The 19728-nt window shown below is 39.2% G+C and overlaps 1 protein-coding gene across 1 annotated transcript in view; it reads right to left on the reverse strand.

Annotated features, from left to right (window-relative positions):
- Nucleotides 1-6519: 6519 nt before the first annotated feature.
- LOC148302545 (ATP-binding cassette sub-family C member 4-like) overlaps nucleotides 6520-19728 on the reverse strand; it is a 33450-nt gene continuing 20241 nt past the window's right edge. Inside the window, exons 12-22 of the mRNA XM_088271422.1 lie at nucleotides 18579-18781; nucleotides 17111-17436; nucleotides 15770-16000; nucleotides 14884-14990; nucleotides 13489-13612; nucleotides 11449-11619; nucleotides 10456-10583; nucleotides 9089-9211; nucleotides 7670-7792; nucleotides 7436-7596; nucleotides 6520-6823 (exon numbers count right to left, since the gene is read on the reverse strand). Coding sequence (XP_088127548.1) covers nucleotides 6526-6823; nucleotides 7436-7596; nucleotides 7670-7792; nucleotides 9089-9211; nucleotides 10456-10583; nucleotides 11449-11619; nucleotides 13489-13612; nucleotides 14884-14990; nucleotides 15770-16000; nucleotides 17111-17436; nucleotides 18579-18781 — 1995 coding nt within the window. The 3' untranslated portion in view covers nucleotides 6520-6525. The remainder of the gene's footprint in view (nucleotides 6824-7435; nucleotides 7597-7669; nucleotides 7793-9088; nucleotides 9212-10455; nucleotides 10584-11448; nucleotides 11620-13488; nucleotides 13613-14883; nucleotides 14991-15769; nucleotides 16001-17110; nucleotides 17437-18578; nucleotides 18782-19728) is intronic.

Here is a 19728-nt window from a genome sequence, read left to right on the forward strand (position 1 = left end):
ATTGTTATATTATTTCGAGAAATAAAAAAAACTTTGTGTTCTGATCCACTCACATTTTTATTAACCAACTAGTTTCGGCAACAACCTGTTGCCCTCTTCAGGGTTACATTTATTACTAATGTAACCCTGAAGAGGGCAACAGGTTGTTGCCGAATGTAATAAATGTAACCCTGAAGAGGGCAACAGGTTGTTGCCGAAACTAGTTGGTTGATAAAAATGTGAGTGGATCAGAACACAAAGAATTTTTATTTCTCGAAATAATATATCAATATGATCCACAAAGTTAATGCTTTCAATATTCAAAACATAAAAATTGTTCATTAATGAAAGCGGAGAATATTTAGACAAGTTCACTACTCAAATTGATGAAAATTACAAAGTCCAAATGAAATTCTTTGCCATAATCATATTTAATGGAAACTTAATATTACCATGTAATAAATAGAAATTGTTCATTAATGAAAGCGGAGAATATTTAGACAAGTTCACTACTCAAATTGATGAAAATTACAAAGTCAAATGAAATTCTTTGCCATAATCATATTTATTGGAAACTTAATATTACCATGTAATAAATAGAAATTGTTCATTAATGAAAGCGGAAAATATTTATACAAGTTCACTACTCAAATTGATGAAAATTACAAAGTTCAAATGAAATTCTTTGCCATAAACATATTTAATGGAAACTTAATATTACCATGTAATAAATAGAAATTGTTCATTAATGAAAGCGGAGAATATTTAGACAAGTTCACTACTCAAATTGATAGAAATTATAAATTTAAAATGAAATTATTTGCCATAAACATATTTAATGGAAACTTAATATTACCATGTAATAAATAGAAATTGTTCATTAATGAAAGCAGAGAATATATAGACAAGTTCACTACTCAAATTGATAGAAATTATAAATTTAAAATGAAATTATTTGCCATAAACATATTTAATGGAAACTTAATATTACCATGTAATAAATAAAAATTGTTCATTAATGAAAGCGGAGAATATTTAGACAAGTTCACTACTCAAATTGATGAAAATTACAAAGTTCAAATGAAATTCTTTGCCATAAATATATTTAATGGGAATTTAGTATTACTCTGTATTAAAAGAAGTTAGAATACTAATAAGGAACATATTTAATAGATTGTATTTAAGTATTATAATTTTAAGTCATTGTTCAATTAAATTAATACACTAAATCATAAGTTAAAGGAATAAATCTTTTGCCTTAAATATTTGCCACTAAGCGTGATTGTATTGTATTACTTAAGGCTCAGTTTTTAAGATATTATAAGCATAATATAAGTTACTTTAAATTACCGTTGAATCTCAAATTATAAATATTTGAAAAAAAATATAAATTGACATATATTTTAATCATTAATTACACTGGCCAACAATGATTTTGTAACTGGAATTTTGATGACTGATTTGGACTAAGTTAATCGTACTTATTCAAAGTCTATATGGTGACATATTTTGTCCGCCTCCGTAGTGTAATGGTCAGCACGCTCGGCTACCGTTCTGGAGGTCCCGGGTTCGATTCCCAAGGGGGGTATAATATTAAATTAAAATAAATATAATTGATTTTTTCACTGTAATATTTATTCAATATATTACCCTGGACTGGTACCTCAAGCGGAAGTCTGATCACCTTACCTTCATGTGTAAACGATCAAGACAACGTTTATACGATGCAGTGCCCTATGCACCATCGGGTGCGGATAAGGGTTTGAAGAAAAAGAATTTACGCTGATGGTCAGGTGGGGTGCATTCTATACAGGCAGAAAAGCAGTGCCTATTCTAACTTACCTGTGTGACATATAAAAAATAGTACCTACCCTACCTTTCTAAGTAGTATCTAGCTTAAATTACTGCCTACCTCTACTGCCCTAATTCTCTGTTCCTAACGCCACTGCTGATGGTATATGTTGTACTAATATGAATATGTTTTCTAAAATTCTGACTTTTTATTTATACAATACAATATAACGGCTAACAGCATATAGAGAGTACAACACAAGTTCCTTATCAAGTCTTGTATCAAGTCAAGTTTCAAAACATCATCAATGACATCAATGTTACAGTCACATTATTGTTTGTATGGACCCCATACGTTGAAACCGTAATGGTGGTTGCTATCTAGACATGCTTTAGTCTAAGGTCTAAGGGATTCAAAAAAAGTATTGATAATTATGGAGTAACAGTGGAAATATATTAACTTATTCATATTGAACGCGATAGCATTATATGTTTATATTTATATGTATACATAAAATAATAAAATAAACTTTAGTCAATATCAGAATTAAAAATATCCATAACTAAACAATCTGACGTGCTACATTATTTTTGCTTTCGTTTTTGAATTCAGCTATGCAAAGTGCGTAAAGGATCAGGTATTTTCGTGCCAGTTACAAAATAAAAGTTGTAAAAATTGTTGCCAGTGTTATTTTTTAAAGAAAAAATATATATATGAGAATTAGAATATTGGTGCTAAATATATTTTTTGTAATGTGTATCTCTCTTTCTCTCTTTAATAAGTAATCAGAGGTGTTTTTAAGCCTCCAAAATTACAAATCTGGACATTTTAATTTCTTTTGTTGGAATGTCCATATTAAAATACATGACAATACATTTAAATTTATTAATTAAAAAATCTATTTTAATTTAAATTTTGTACTCATATGTGTTAATGGATTGTATTAACTCTAGATAACTAAACTCCTCCGCCTCCGTAGTGTAATGGTCAGCACGCTTGGCTACCGTTCTGGAGGTCCCGGGTTCGATTCCCAAGGGGGGTAAAATAAATATAAGTGATTTTTTCACTGTAATATTTATTCAATATCACCCTGGACTGGTACCTGAAGCGGAGGGCTGATCACCTTTCCTTCATGTGTAAACGATTAAGATAACACTGCGTTAATATGACACAGTGCCCTATGCACCATTGGAGTGCGGATAAGGGTTTTATTATATTATTAACTTAACTATACATAGATAGATAGTAACTAAATATTCGTCAGGCGGACTACGCAATTAAAAACGTGAAAATAATCAAAAGTATTTATTAAAAATAGTAACTGGTTACATGGCACTTAAGTTTGGTGTATTAGGAATGAATGTAAGAGACGTTTAACAATAAATCTTCTTCTTCTAACCCTTATCCGCGCCCTTATGGTGCATAGGGCACTGCATCATATATGATAACACTTGTTCTATAGAACCAGTGTTATCTTGATCGTTAAGTATACGAAGGAAAGGTCCAGGGTCATATTAAATAAATATTAGAGTGAAAAAATCACTTATATTTCTTTGACCCTCCCTGGGAATTGAACCCGAGACCTCCAGCATGGCAGCCTAGCACACTAGGCAGACAGACAACAATAAATCACTATGCCGTAAACAAAGCCTGGCGGGTGCGGGGTGCAGGGAAGTAAGTGCACTTGACTTTTACGGAGAAGGGGGCGTCGTCGCGTGGACGAATGTCTAGTCTAGACTCACTCACACGTTCCACATGTCCAAACCATCTCAACGTAACTTTCTTATAATTAAAATATAACTATGTTTTAAAATCACTTAAAATATTTTATTATAACTTAATTATAATGTCTACTGGTTTCGAAGCTAACCGCTTCTTTATATTAATATTTTGACGCTTAGGGAAAGAAGCTTAGGTAGATCTCAAATGGCTTTATTTTTTATTTTTTTTGGTGATTGGCAGTCACAGTCAAAAGGTTATCAAATATATTTCCAATCACTCATCCTCCCTGATCCCTTAATATTTTATATTAAGCACAGCTAGACGGACCGACGAGTCCATTCATCGAGAATTACACTTGGATAGCGTGACTCTGGCCAGTGTCTGTACACGATGGATTCCCCAGTTCTTTGAACACGTTGCGTGTGGCAATCAGGATATCCTGGAACGACTGGTTGAATACTAATATTAATGAAATACTAGTATTAATCAGTCTTGATAAAGAAGCGGTTAGCTTCGAAACCGGTAGACATTACAATTAAGATATAATAAAATATTTATAGTGATTTTAAAACAAAGTTACATTTTAATTATAAAATGGAAAATCACAAAGTGCTTCAAATATAAATTACATATCTTTCTTAATTTTTTTATTCGTTATGCGAATTACTGGTTTTGAGAGGTTCCACTGTATATTTTTTATGTGTTTTTGTGCTTTTAATGATGTTGCACATATATTTTATATATTTTAGTATATTATTTGCATTATTATATAATTACATAGATTAGGGAGAGCTCTTTGCGGTGGTATGGACAAGTGGAGCGAATGGATAGCGAGAGAATGACTAAGAAAATATATGTGGCGAATGTGAGAGGGAAAACAGAACGTGGACGACCGAAAAAGACTTGGCACGATCAGATCAATCAGAACCTAAAAAATCTGGCGGTGTCAAAAGTCTGCGTAATCGGAGGGCATGTATGACTAGATGTATGGATGTGAAGGAGGCGAGGAGCGTATGTCAGGACAGAAAAGTTCCATCCTCTCTGCCTACCCCAGCGTGAAACGTACCCCATCCGAAACGGCGTGATGGTAGTAGTAGTCTTCTTCTAACCCTTATCCGCACCCAATGGTGCATAGGGCACTGCATTGTAGCGACGCAGTGTTATCTTGATCGTAAATTACATGAAGGCAAGGTGATCAGCCCTGCGCTTCTTGTACCAGTCCAGGGTGATATTAAATAAATATGACAGTGAAAATCGGCCATATTTATTTTGACCCACCCTCCTGAGAATCGAACCCGGGACCTCCAGCACGGTAGCCAAACGCGCTGACACTGCGCTACGGAGGTGGAGTAGTAGTAGTATATATATATATATAACTTACAAAATTACTTTGTACGAAATCTCTCTCTCTTTTATACATTTTTTTTATATGTAATTTTAGTGTTTGCTCAATATTTGTAGGATTATGGTAATCACTTACCGTGAATTTAACAGTAAAATTATATAGAATAGAAATAAAAATAATTTTTTATTATTTAAAAAAATTAATGTACTCTTGACACAATGAAACAATAATACTCTTTTTGTTGTATCTCAAAATTAAATTTGAAAAAAAAATCTCTTTTTTGTAAATAATACGTAAATATGACTTTTGTGGTATTTTTTGACTTTTGATAAGGAAAATGTTAATAAAAAATTGTTTCAAAATATCTCCAAGTGTTTCTCTCCTCCTCTTTCACATTCAATGTGCCCTAGATATATATAATAAATCCCTTACCGCACCCCGATGGTGCATAGGGCACTGCTTCATATAAACGCAGTGTTATCTTGATCGTTTACACATGAAGAAAGGGTGATCAGCCCTCCGCTTCAGGTACCAGTCCATGGTAATATTGAATAAATATTACAGTGAAAAAATCAATTTATTTTACCCCCCTTGGGAATCGAACCCGGGACCTCCAGAACGGTAGCCGAGCGTGCTGACCATTACACTACGGAGGCGGACAAAATGCCCTAGATAAAAATAATTTTGCTGAGATATAGTACATTTTCTGGGCATTCTAAAAAAAAACAACAAAAATTTGACGATTTTTGATTTATGACGTTCTTGAAAGGAGTGAGCGATATGACAAGGGTTATTTATTATCCAGATATTCCATTATCTTCTTCCTCTATGTTGAGATGTCAAAATGCAAAAATAACTACTAATTGGAGAAACCCAGATTTGTGAACAAGTATTTGGACACATTCAAAATGTTGTGAACATGTATACAAAATATAAATACAGGTATTAATAAAGTGACAAAGGTTTTACTAAAATATTATACTGACAACTATAAGAAATGAAGTCCTATGAAAATAGTTTTAAATCAATTTGTAAGCGATTAAAAATATTAAAGATTCATATATCTAGCGGTATATAATAGTACCGATCCGATGAACGAAGAAGGTGCTTGATTGGAGACCTAAAACAGGACGCAGAAGCGTGGGTAGGCCCCAGATAAGGATGGTCCTAAGAAAGTGGCGTGCCTGCACAGGAAGAGAGTCGCGTCTAACAGAGAACTGTGCAAGTCCAAGAGGGAGGGCTTTGTTCAATGCTGGAAGAAGGATGAAGAAGGTCATGTAGTATGGAACGAAGAAGGTGCTTGATTGGAGGCCTAGAACAGGACGCAGAAACGTGGGTAGGCCCCAGACAAGATGGTCCGATAACATTAGGATAGTGGCGGGCCTGCACATGAAAAGAGTCGCGTCCAACCGACAACTGTGAAAGTCCAAGAGGGAGGACTTTGTTCAATACTGGAAGAAGGTAATGTAGTATGGAACGAAGAAGGTGCTTGATTGGAGGCCTAGAACAGGACGCAGAAACGTGGGTAGGCCCCAGACAAGATGGTCCGATAACATTAGGAAAGTGGCGGGCCTGCACATGAAAAGAGTCGCGTCCAACCGACAACTGTGCAAGTCCAAGAGGGAGGGGTTTGTTCAATACTAGACACAATAAGAAGGCTGAAGTTAGTAAATATATCTAGAAAGACCTATTCTTCCTTAATAGATCTCCCGGGAGTGGCGCAGTCTCCTCCGGCGGCAAGGTAGGCCTCCCGTGCGGCCCTCCGCAGCCCGGCGGCCATCTCGGCGCCCGTCTCCTTGACCATGGCCGCGAGCGCACCCTCGGCCTGCAGCAACAGGTGCGGGGGCCCGTACTCCAGCGCGCGCCCGCTCTCCAGCACCAGCACGCGGTCCGAGTCCATCACCGTGTTGAGGCGGTGCGCGATGGTCAGCACCGTGCAGTGGGAGAACTGCTCCCGGATGGTGCGCTGGATGAAGGCATCCGTTCTGCACACACACATACATACACACAAAGGCTGTAGAGTCACTGTACATAGACCGGAAAGGCAAGAGTAGTGTCATTTGTTGCTGCAGACCAACCCACAGAATTGAGACAAAAGAAGACGACATTGAAAGCTGTCCCACCGCATTCCCAGATCTGCTGATATAGAAGCATTTTAAAGCTTCCTGACAGACATATCACTTCCAAAGCAATTTTCTTTTCTGTTTAACTAAGTTGTAAAAATGTAAATCAAAATTATATCCTGATTTTATGGTATATTTACATTTGAAAGCTTTCAAGTCAATCTAAATAAATACAAGTTTGAAAACCACCACCTCCAATACACAATATTACTCTGGACTGGTACCTGAAGCAGAGAGCTGATCACCTTTTCTTCCTGTGTTATCTTTAGATCAAAATAACACGTTAACATGCGTTCATATGATGCAGTGCCTTATGCACCATCGGGGCGCATAAGGTTTTGAATGAATGAATGAATGAAAACCACCACCAAATTGTCTAGAAGTGCCCCGGTGTAGGCAGTGGAACTGATCGGTGAAGGGATTGGTCAGTCAGCTAGCTCACTGTGCAGAGGGAGGGAGGTGTAAGTGACTCACTGCGGGTCCACGTTGGCCGTGGCCTCGTCCAGCACTAGCAGCGGGTTGGCGCGCAGCACGGCCCGCGCCAGGCACACGAGCTGGCGCTGCCCGAGGCTGAGGTTGGCGCCCCCCTCCGCCACGCGCCACTCCAGCGTCGGCAGCGCCCCCTTGAGCTCCACCTGCGACAGAGCACCTGTACTACTCCGCACACGCCGGCACTACGCCACCCCACACCCTGCCCGGTGCACTCACGGCCTCCAGCGCCCGCCACAGGGCCGCGTCCTCGTACTTCCCGAAGGGGTCCAGGTTGTACCGGATCGAGGCCGAGAACAGCACCGGCTCCTGGGGGATGATGGATATCCTGGAGCGAAGATCCTGAAAAACAGATATGAAAAACATCAAATTAGCAGTCGTGACTTTAAGGTCTGGAAAGTGTTCTTTCTGGGGCGTGTGCTGAGAGGAGACAAGTATGTGCTTTTGCACATAATGGAGGGTCGACGAGGTGTGGGCAGAAGGCAGATCTCCTGGCTCCGGAATATACGAGATTGGACGGGGATCAAGACCGTCAAGACGCTATTTAGAGCTGCCCAAGACAAAGACAATCACTCTCAAGTGATAACCGACATCCTGACATGAATTGTTGGGTTATATATCCAAAATTATCACGGTTATTGGATTGAATTCTACTTTTATTTACATATATATGATAAAATGTGATGCATTTAATTTTATTAAGACATTATCAAACAATCAGAGTGTTTGATAATGTCTTAATAAGACGAAACGTGTCACACATCGCTCACTCCTTTCAACAACATCATATATCAAAAATCATCAATTTTCAGTTTTGCATGTTTTCGGAATGTCCAGAAAATGTACTGTATCCCAGCAAAAGGGGCATAGTTTTAACTTAATATTTACCCGCTACAGGGCAGAAACTGTTGTTTTTGCATTTCGAAGAAAAGGTATTGTTTATTTATTTTTTCAATATACTAAATATTTTTCAAATGGAGAAAAAACCTTCAGGTTTTAATTAAACCTATAAAGATCTGTTGCACAGTAAAAAGTTCAATAAGTGGCTTGATATTCATTTTTAATACATTTCATTATATTCTTAAACTTTAAAATCAATCTCCTAAAAAATCAAGTTTTTTGATTTATCACGTTCTTGAAAGGAGTGAGCGATATGTTAGACGTTTATTACCTAAGTTTGTTTCAATTTAAAATTTTGCTTAAATTATTTATCCGCCTCCGTAGTGTAATGGTCAGCACGCTCGGCTACCGTTCTGGAGGTCCCGGGTTCGATTCCCAAGGGGGGTAAAATAAATAGAAGTGATTTTTTCACTGTCATATTTATTCAATATTATCCTGGACTGGTACCTGAAGCGGAGGGCTGATCACCTTTCCTTCATGTGTAAACGATCAAGATAACACTGCGTTTATATGACGCAGTGCCCTATGCATCATTGGGGTGCGGATAAGGGTTCCGCACCCCACGACCATTACACTACGGAGGCGGCTATATATATATACCTAGGTATAGTGGGTATCTACCCACACACAGGCCATGCCTTTGTGGGACCTTTTTTTGTATTTATATTAATATTTTTTGTACTTGTATATATTTTGTTGTAAAATGTAAAAGAATTAAAATATTAAAAAATGCCTCACCTGCTTAGAAATATTTCTAATATCCACATTGTCGATTGAGATTTTCCCTTGGACGTCAGCCAATCTAAAAAGGGCCGCTATAAGGGACGACTTGCCAGCACCAGTTCTCCCAACTATTCCCACCTACCATAAAAGCAACAAGATATTATTATTTGATTTAAGACAAACCTGGACATAAGTAAAAACACTTTAAAAGAAAACTAGCTTAACCGGATCCACGCGGCTCACATAACCGTATGTGTTTTAACAAAACATGCCCCATACGCGGCTGACATAAGCGTTTGTGTTTTTACATTGCTCCAAGTTTCCAACCTCAGTTCAACTTGGAGGGATTTTTTCATGGTGTGGAACTTTGATAAAATAATACGTCAATCCTTGGCCTTATGACATCTGTTGAAATATCTGACTAATAATTTATAACATCACAATTGTAAAATCATCAAAAGAACAGATCCCTGATTTTTCTTGCGGTCGGTAATTAGTCCGCGCCATAATCATGCCCTATATCTGTCTCACTCTCGACGCTACGCATCGCCAGTGGGTAAGAGTGACACACGATGCGTGCTTTGATTTATTTATGTTACGATCTAATTTGTTTTTATTACAATATATTTCAAGAATAATGTGACAAACGTGTATTATAGAGTACCAAAAAGGGTTTTTGTTTAGGAAAATAAATCGTTTCTTAACTAAATACATGATAAAATTAATCATTTAAAAAACGGCGATATACCGCCGCGCATAAGTATCTCTTAGGAACAAAGTTAACGCGGTTAAAAGGTGTAAGTTCCGTGATTTCACTCTCAAGCATAGATCTAACACCTTGATTCATGTGATTAACGATCAAGATAACACTGTGACAATACATGGATATTTGGCCTCAATTTACGGACTCCTGACAATTACAGACATAACCTCTGTTCTTACATTCCATTCCATTTTCCCATAGATTCTACATATCCTCCTTTATTGGGAAATTTCTGAAAGTTCACCTTCCATGGGAATTTGGTAAAACATGGGGAATTTAGTGAAACCCACCTTCCATGGGTTATTTTTTTAAAGGTTGCTAGTAAAACACACCTTCCATGGAAATTTTCTGTAAGTGCTCTAGTGAAACTCACCTTCTGGGGGAATTTTCTGAAAGGTCGCTAGTGAAACTCACCTTCTGTGGGAATTTTCTGAAAGGTCGCTAGTGAAACTCACCTTCTGTGGGAATTTTCTGAAAGGTCGCTAGTGAAACTCACCTTCTATAGGAATTTTCTGAAAGGTCGCTAGTGAAACCCACCTTCTGTGGGAATTTTCTGAAAGTTCGCTAGTGAAACTCACCTTCAATGGGAATATTTTGAACGTTCACTAGTAAAACTCACCTTCCACCCGCTCTGTATGTTGATGTTCAGATTCTTCAGAACTGGGTCAGAGTTTGAACTGTATCTCAAAGAAACATTCTCAAACTCTATGGACCCGTCAGAAGGCCATTGTTCAGGGGTAGATTCCGCTGCAAAAAAGAACTCAAAAATTAAAGTAAAAAAAAGGCACTGTATTTCAAAACAAATCAAAGGAACAGTGGTCGGAGTGTGAGGTTACATTTGAAAAATGTATTATATGCATCATTAAGTCAAAATTACATATTTTTGAGTTAACGTTTTTTGCCAGTAAACCCACGATATGTTGTTCAAAAGACTATTTTTAAGGGTTCAACATATCTCCCAGATGGTTTGTGTATTTTTCCAGTTTATAGAAACGTTGAAAAATTTATAATATGCATCATTGAGTAAAAATTGCATATTTTCAAGTAAGTGTTTTTTCGCTAGAACACCCATAATATAATAAAACCCTTATCCGCACCCCAATGGTGCATAGGGCACTGCGTCATATAAACGCAGTGTTATCTTGATAGTGAAGGTGATCAGCCCTCCGCTTCAGGTACCAGTCCAGGGTAATATTGAATAAATATGACAGTGAAAAAATCACTTATATTTATTTTACCCCCCTTGGGAATCGAACCCGGGACCTCCAGAACGGTAGCCGAGCGTGCTGACCATTACACTACGGAGACCATTACACTACACCCACAATATAATCATGTATATCGTAGTCATACAGGAGAAAGTGACCAAGTGCATATTTTACAAAAACGTGATCATTGACTATTTGTTATCTTACTAGCTTAAAATTGCCCTGAAAAAAATCCCAAAGGATTTTAAACTTGGAAGTTTAATATGTTGACTTGTTAAAAATTACTAACTGCATTGATGTTTATTTTCTTGCCAAGCAAAACTGACTTAAATGACCCTCCTGAACATTTTACGTTGTGTTAGTTGGTCACTTTCTCCTGTACGACTACGATATGTGGTACGTACTTCCTTCATACAAGGCTTCCTCAGGTTGGATCTTGTTGTACTGCAGGATCCTCTCCACGCTGGTCATCTGGGAGACCATGTCGGCCACCCGGGACACTCCGTAGGGCAGGACCTGGCACAGTATCAGGCACTGCGACACGGCTAGCCCGACGCTCCCAGACAGGGACTTATCTGGAAACAATTCACTCTCTTTACATTCACAACTGTCACAATTCATTCATTTGTTATTCCATGGATTGTCATTGTCCGCCTCCGTAGTGTAATGGTTAGCACACTCGGTTACCGTTCTGGAGGTCCCAGGTTCGATTCCCAGGGGAGGTCAAATAAATATAAGTGATTTTTTCACTCTAATATTTATTCAATAGTACCCTGGACTGGTACCTGAAGCGGAAGGCTGATCACCTTTCCTTCGTGTTTCAGTGATCAAGATAACACTGTGTTTATATAATGCAGTGCCCTATGCACCATGTGGGTGTGGATAAGGGTTTGAATTGAATTGAATTGTTAATCCATAATGCATTTGATCGTTATTTGAACGAAACCACCGGACAGGTAACCAAAATTTTCCTACTGACCATTTTTCATGCCTGTGTGGTGCCTCGGTCGGCCCCGACCACCATAGACGAACTGATGATGACAAACCATAGACGACCGTGCAATTGTGAACAGCATGACGTCACCACGCCTTTATAAGCGATGACGAGGCGAAGTACTCTCTCTCTTGTCCCAAGCCACCGGAGCGACCTGGCTTACCTCTGAAGGTAGGGCAACTGATTGCCCATTTACCCGCATATAAAATTTGTAACTTTAAATTATTTGTGTGAATATAAACTTAGTACTAGAATCTGTAAAGTTATTTGTAAGCATAATCTTTGTAAAAACGTGAATCATTCAAGTGACTTTATCGATTTATTTCTTCATCCATCATTAAAAAATGCAACTTCTGAGGAGCATTAAATGGAGACGTAGATGCACATAATTAGTGCAAAATGCACAATTCCCCATATCGGGTAATTACGTCACCATGTCTGATGATTACCGACGTACGAATATTCCACATTCAGATCCGTCTCCATACCTCATTGATTTCTAAGGAGACTGCAGAAACCTGGCTTTGAGCTTACACAAATCCTTACTGGTCACGGTGGGTTCATGAGCTACCTGCATCGTTTCAAGCTCTCCTATACCAACAGCTGTGCGTGTGATGATGAAACACCTCAAGATGCCCCTCACCTGTTGATTCTTTGCCCCCTTTTCAGTTTTTAAAAACAACAGCTGGAGTCGCGTTGCAGGAGCCTGGGTCCTCACCCTATCCGACATCGTTCCGATATCATAAGGAACTGTTACAAGAGGTGGTTTCATACATGATAAAGCTAGCAAAGGATGCCATAAACCTAGCTAGGACACAAAATGCCCAACCCTCTTCTAGTGGAACGGAAGGCCTGATAAAAGTCAACAGTCCGGCTTCTCCTGAGGATGGCAACATGGTTTTCTGCCAACAATGAGCAAATGCTGAGTACCTGATTGGTCCACACTAGATTATACCTCCTGTTCCCAACACAGATTAAAACAAAAGATTTTTTAGCTAGAAGAAACAAAATTCCACTTAACCCTTTCCGGTCCTATGTCGAATGTCATTCGACATTTTTTTCTTCATCAGTTTAGAGTTAAAATACAAGCAAACATATTTTTTTCTCACTCGTATTTAGTGTCGAATGTAATAATAAGAGACAAGATAGAATACATTCAAAATAAAAATAAATTTTTAACACAAGTGTAGTTTTATTTTTAAAAAAAACTTGGATGTATTGTTTAACCCTGTCATGCTGTAAATCTATTGTGGACCTGGTGGAATTTAAAAATTTTTTTATGGACCGGAAAGGGTAAAATGATCTATAAACCTTGTATGTTATAAACGAGGTAAATAATAAACAAACATAATAATAAATAAACGCAACTACTCCCATCTAAAAAAAAACTAAATCCATAATGGATCTTGTGGTGTACGTTTCTAAAAAGAGTCTTAATTTGGTTGTGTACCTGTATCGAAGATAAGGAATGAGAAGCACACAATAGCCAGAAACACTGTGCAGATTACGTCCAGCCAAAATCCCAGATGACTGCTGCAGGCCAACGACTGGTACCAGGCGGAAGTGTGCAAATCCTGGGGGAAATAAAAGACTGTTAAAAATTAATTTTTAATTAATTAATTAAACCATATCCGCACCCTAGGTGGAGCATATGGAGTCCACAAACTGTCTCCAGGCTTTTCTATTGGCTGCCAGCTCCCTGGCATCCTCCCAAGTCAGATCCGTGTCCCCAAGTTCTGACGAGAACTGCCGACGAATTGTCAGCAGTGGTCGGGAACCTGATGCCTTGTAAAAGAGGCAAGCTTGATGGCGGCTCTCGGGAGGCATGCGGAGTACATGGCGAAGCCAACTGAATCGCCTTTTCTTGACGACAGTTGTGACCAAGATCTGTTGCGTCCTACGCCTTATCTCTTCATTCCTCACAAAGTCAAACCACCGCACGCTTTAAAAGACTTTTTTCCACTTAGACATGAGTTATTTACATTAATATCTCAGCAATCCTGATCCATGCTGCCCATGTGATGGCACCACTGCTCAGTCTGTGGAACACGTACTGAGATCTTGCCCAATGTTTGAGCGAAACAGGTGGAATCTCCAAATGGAGTGTGATGCTCACAACATCGACTCCCTGAACCCGCAGGAGATGCTAAAAAGCGGAGTCGTCTCCAAATTATACTTGGACTACCTGGAAAGTTTAGTTGTGGAGATGAAAAACTACAATGAAGGAGGATAAACGTCGGAGCCGGATAATACTTACGGAGCTCAATGCAGCGGGGTGAAGCGGCTGAACGCTGCTCTAACCTCTTTTTCTCTCCCAGATAATGCATACCCGAAAGCACTAAAGCAAAAGTGCAAGAATCCCGTACCCGTAACATGACCTTGCATATATAAGCAGGGTGCAAAAAAATGTGAGAGGGAGAAAAAAAAAATAAAAAAAAAAAAATATCTCAGCAAAGATGAAGAATGTGTAAGTCTGGGTATATAGTATACAGGGCAACATGTCCTTTCTACTATCTATCCATAAAGATAGAATGTTGAATACTGTGATCAAGTGATCACTCAATTATACTGACTCCCCTGGAAAACGAACCCGGGAACTCCAGCAGCTACCATGCTACTACCATGAGGCTACCGCCAAACGGGTCACTATACAGGCGTACAAATGCTGATCAAGAACTTAAGATGACAGACTGATCTGTGATTAACTCTTGAGAGTTGGAATAAACGGCATGTATGAAGAGATGCATGAATATGGAAGACTCGAGAAATGTTTGCAAAGACAGAGAGGTGTGGTGTTCTATTCTCTTTGCCTACCCCTGCGGTGAAGCTACGTGATAGTGAATACCTGATGAGCATCAAACTCCGCAGTCAGACGTTCAGAAGCATTGGAGATCCGGATTGTGGCGATACCATTCAGCGTGGCTGTCATGTGGCAGAATACAGGGCTCTTAGCTGGAACAATTCACAAGGAAATATTATCACATCGCTCTGATAACGTTTTTGCAGTGAAGCATGGAGTTGGCAAAAGAAGGATGAAAGTAGACTGAATGCAGTACAAATGCAATCTCTCAGTGCGGCAAAACCATGTATGGTAGATGTTCCAATGGTGATATAAGGAAAGACTGCAAGGCTGAGATAAGCATAATGACATCTGAATATGGAAATCTGGGCATTTACGGGGCTTACAACCATCAAAGACTATTTTAAAAGATAACTTTATACACATGTAACATTTACCAATTCTACCCATGGTTGACAACCACACCACTCAAATTCTTGGGACTAGATGAAGAAAAACATGGAATATGGACCTCACATACAAATGAAAGAGATTCCGCTCAATAAAAAGCTTCTTTCATCTCACTATAGATATCTCTAGTGAAATGCTAGACAATTCAAGCAATATGTTTCGAATTGGAACAATATATATAGAAGTTCCAAGAATTTGAGAAGTATGGTTTTTCAATGGGTAGAATTTATAAAGTGAGCACTTAAACCAGCTTGTGACGGTCGTAAGCCTCGTAAATACCCAGACTTCCATATTCTTCTTCATCTATGTTGAGATGCCAAAAATATATATATATATTTATTTATTAAATAACTCCTGATTGGAGATAATCCAGATTTGTGACACAAGTATTTGGACATACTCAAAATGTTGTAACTTGTCCTAGCGGCGTGATGGTCAGTTAGTTAGTTAGTGACTTGATGAGGTCATCAGTCTGACTCACTAATGCCTTCAATTCTCCTGACGTTCTGAGCAGTCTTGAGGTACACGAGGAAGATGGCGTAGAAGAGTGCCGCGCAGACAGCGATGGGCAGCAGCATCCACACGTTGGAGATGGAGATGAGGACCAGGATGCTGCACATCACCAGCATGATCTGGACCCCTTCCAGGATGGCTCTCGGCAGCAGCTCGTCCACCGCGCCAATGTCCTTGGAGAATCGATTTAATATCCGGCCTAAAAAACATAATTCATAGAAATAGCAGACCAATGTGGTACCATGTGTGCAAGGAAAGTGACTTGCTGTTTTTTTTTATGTTGTAACTTGTAACTTGTAACTTGAAAATGTTGTAACGATATAAATGGGTAACTAAATTTCAGTTTTGAATATTGAAAGCAATAACTTTATTGATCATATTGACATATTATTTTGAGAAATAAAAAGACTTTGTTTTTTGATCCACTCACATTTTTATTAACCAACTAGTTTCGGCAACAACCTGTTGCCCTCTTCAGGGTTTAATTTATAAATTAAACCTTGAAGAGGGCATCAGGTTGTTGCCGAAACTAGTTATTAATAAAAATGTGAGTGGATCAAAAAACAAAGTCTTTTTATTTCTCAAAATAATACAAACTAAATTTCTGTTCTAAACTTGTCTATCTCCATAGTGCAATGGTTAGCGCATTTGGCTACTGAGCTGGAGGTCCCGTGTTCGATTCACAGGAGGATCAATGGGTGATTTTCACTTTAATATTTATTTAATATTACAGTGGACTGATACCTGGAGCGGAGGGCTGATCACCTCTCCTTCATGTGCCCTATGCACCATTGGGTGCGGATAAGGGTTTGAAGAAAAAGAATTTACACTGATGGTCAGGTGGCGTGCATTCTATATACGCAGAAAAGTATAAAAACCAGTACCTACCCTACCTTACTAAGTAGTACCTAGCTTACCTAACTACCTACCTCTATTGCCTACCCTAGTAAGTGGTACCAGCTTACCTTACTACCTACCTCTACTGCCTACTCTAGTAAGCAGTACCAGCTTACCTTACTACCTTTCTCTACTGCCTACCCTAATGAGTAGTACCAGCTTACCTTACTACCTACATCTACTGCCTACCCTAGTAAGTAGTACCAGCTTACCTTACTACCTACCTCTACTGCCTACTACCCTGATTCTCTGTGCACGCCACTGCTGATGGTATATGTAGTACTAATATGAATGTTTTTAAAAAAAAATATTTATAAAATACAATATAACATTCAATTTGTCCTCTAAGGTGTCTCAATTCGGTCTGTTAAACATCAATTTTTAAGTGGAAAACATATATAATATAGATTACCTGATGGATTGGTATCAAAGAAGCCCATGACAGAGTTTGAGACCGCTCTGAACATCTGATCGTGCAGGTTTTTAGAAGCGTTTATACACATCTTGAAGAACAGCAGAGACCTCGTTATGTTTGAACATATGCAGCAAGCTATGAATGCGGTATATATGTACAAGTAACCCACAGTGCTGTACGGACCAATGTAATCATGTATGCTGAACTCTCTCAGCTCGGCACGTGTTTGGTTATGCGAAAAAGTCACTGAATGGTCCGCCGCGGGATATTCAACATTGCTTGTGATATTGGCACTAGTTGCTTGGAGGCTCTGCTGATTTGTCCTTAAAAAATAAAGCATCGTTAGGGAAGGGTCAATTTATTTGATGGATAGTGCTTATCTCAGCCTTGTATCCTTTCCATATTACACCATTCAAACGTTTATCACACATCTTTTTGCCACACTTGATTCTCACTGCTGAACTTTTCCACTAAAAATAATAATAAAACCCTTACCGCACCCCAATGGTGCATAGGGCACTGCGTCATATAAACGCAGTGTTATCTTGATGGTTTACACATGAAGGAAAGGTGATCAGCCCTCCGCTTCAGGTACCAGTCCAGGGTAATATTGAATAAATATGACAGTGAAAAAATCACTTATATTTATTTTACCCCCCTTGGGAATCGAACCCGGGACCTGCAGAAAGGTAGCCGAGCGTGCTGACCATTATTCTACGGAGGCGGACAAACATGTTATTTAAAAAATATAATTAAAACTGGTATACACAACATGAGAAGTGGCGGGGCGAGTGAACAAGGCTGCAGCCATCTTAGGATGCCTGAAAAATGCTATATGGAAAAATCCTGAGATGAAGATCGGCAGCAAAATCAAGATTTACAAAACATGTGTCCGACGTATGGAATTGAAAGTAGAGCGGACACCGTTGCCACAAAAAACGCGCTTAGAGTGTCAGAAATGAAGACTCTAAGGAGCATATCTGGCAAGAGTCTTTGAGATAGAATAAGAAACACCAGGATCAGGGAAATATGCAAGATGGAAGATGTCGTTAGGTGGGGAAGGCAACGAAGAAGACAATGGTATGTGAGGAGAATGGAACCATCCAGACTCCCCCACATTGCACTGTACGGCCAACTCCAAGGTAGAGGACTCCCGGGCAGACCACCAAAGACATGGCTTTACAGCTGGAAATCGACATCGCAGGAGGCTAACCCCTCTTAAAAACAGGCCACAATGCCTCTACACCAAGAAGATAACAATTTAAAATCAATGAAAAAGTAAGGGATAGAAGCTGTCAAGAAGCATGCTTTTCGCCATTAGCAATATCTGGCATTGCGTGTGTTTCTGCTACATTTTTCACAATATTTTGAGTGTTTCCAAATCTTTGTTCACAAAGCTGGGTTTGGGTGTGTGTGGGTGTGTGTATGTGTGTGTGTGTGTATAAATACATGTAAAACAAGTTACCAGTAGCCCACCCAGTAGTCGGACACGCCGGCCGAGATCTGGCCCAGGAGCATGAAGATCAGCACCGTCCAGAGGAAGCACGGCGTCCCCCCGCTGCTCAGGTACTTCCAGTAGGTTCCCTTCTTCAGCCACCCGGTCTCCTGCTCCTCGCACTCCAGCACCTCGGCCTCTTCGTCATCCACCAGCTCCGCACCATATGGGGTCTAGAGGGGGTATGTTGCAACATCGTTCAGTCGTTAGTTGAAACTGCTGACAGCGGTTAGCATGTGACCAAAAGCACTAGCCAGTCTGTTGGACCAACACAAAAATACACAACCCAAAACAAAAGTACATAAGAGTTTGCGATTACTAATGCTTTCAATTGTCCGCCTCCTTAGTGTAATGGTAGTACGCTCGGCTACCGTTCTGGAGGTCCCGGGTTCGATTCCCAGGGGGGGGTCAAATAAATATAAGTGATTTTTTCACTGTAATATTTATTCAATATTACCCTGGACTGGTACCTGAAGCGGAGGGCTGATCACCTTTCCTTCATGTGTAAACGATCAAGATAACACTGCGTTTATATGAAGCAGTGCCCTATGCACCACTGGGGTGCGGATAAGGGTTTTATTATTTATTATTATTAATGCTTTCAAAGTCTCTATCACTGTCAGCGGGGCTGTAAGTTAAAACTAGGTAGTGTGTACAATCCACAAACATTTTCTACAACTAAAATCCCACTTCTCTTGAAAAATCAAACCCTTATTTGCACCCCAATAGTTCACAGGGCACTGCATCATATAAATGCAGTGATATCTTGATCGTTATCACATGAAGGAAACGTGATCAGCCCTCAGCTTCGGATACTAGTCCAGGGTAATATAATAAATAATAAAACCCTTATCCGCACCCCAATGGTGCATAGGGCACTGTGTCATATTAACGCAGTGTTATCTTGATCGTTTACACATGAAGGAAAGGTGATCAGCCCTCCGCTTCAGGTACCAGTCCATGGTAATATTGAATAAATATTACAGTAAAAAAATCACTTATATTTATTTCACCCCCTTTGGGAATTGAACCCGGGACCTCCAGAACGGTAGCCGAGCGTGCTGACCATTACACTACGGAGGCGGACAGGGTAATATTGAAGTGAAAAAATCACTTATAT

This window comes from Brachycentrus maculatus, unplaced genomic scaffold (assembly GCF_059751285.1).
Source record: "Brachycentrus maculatus isolate JH-2025_06_01 unplaced genomic scaffold, ASM5975128v1 h1tg000440l, whole genome shotgun sequence".
Taxonomy (NCBI): Eukaryota; Metazoa; Arthropoda; class Insecta; order Trichoptera; family Brachycentridae; genus Brachycentrus; species Brachycentrus maculatus.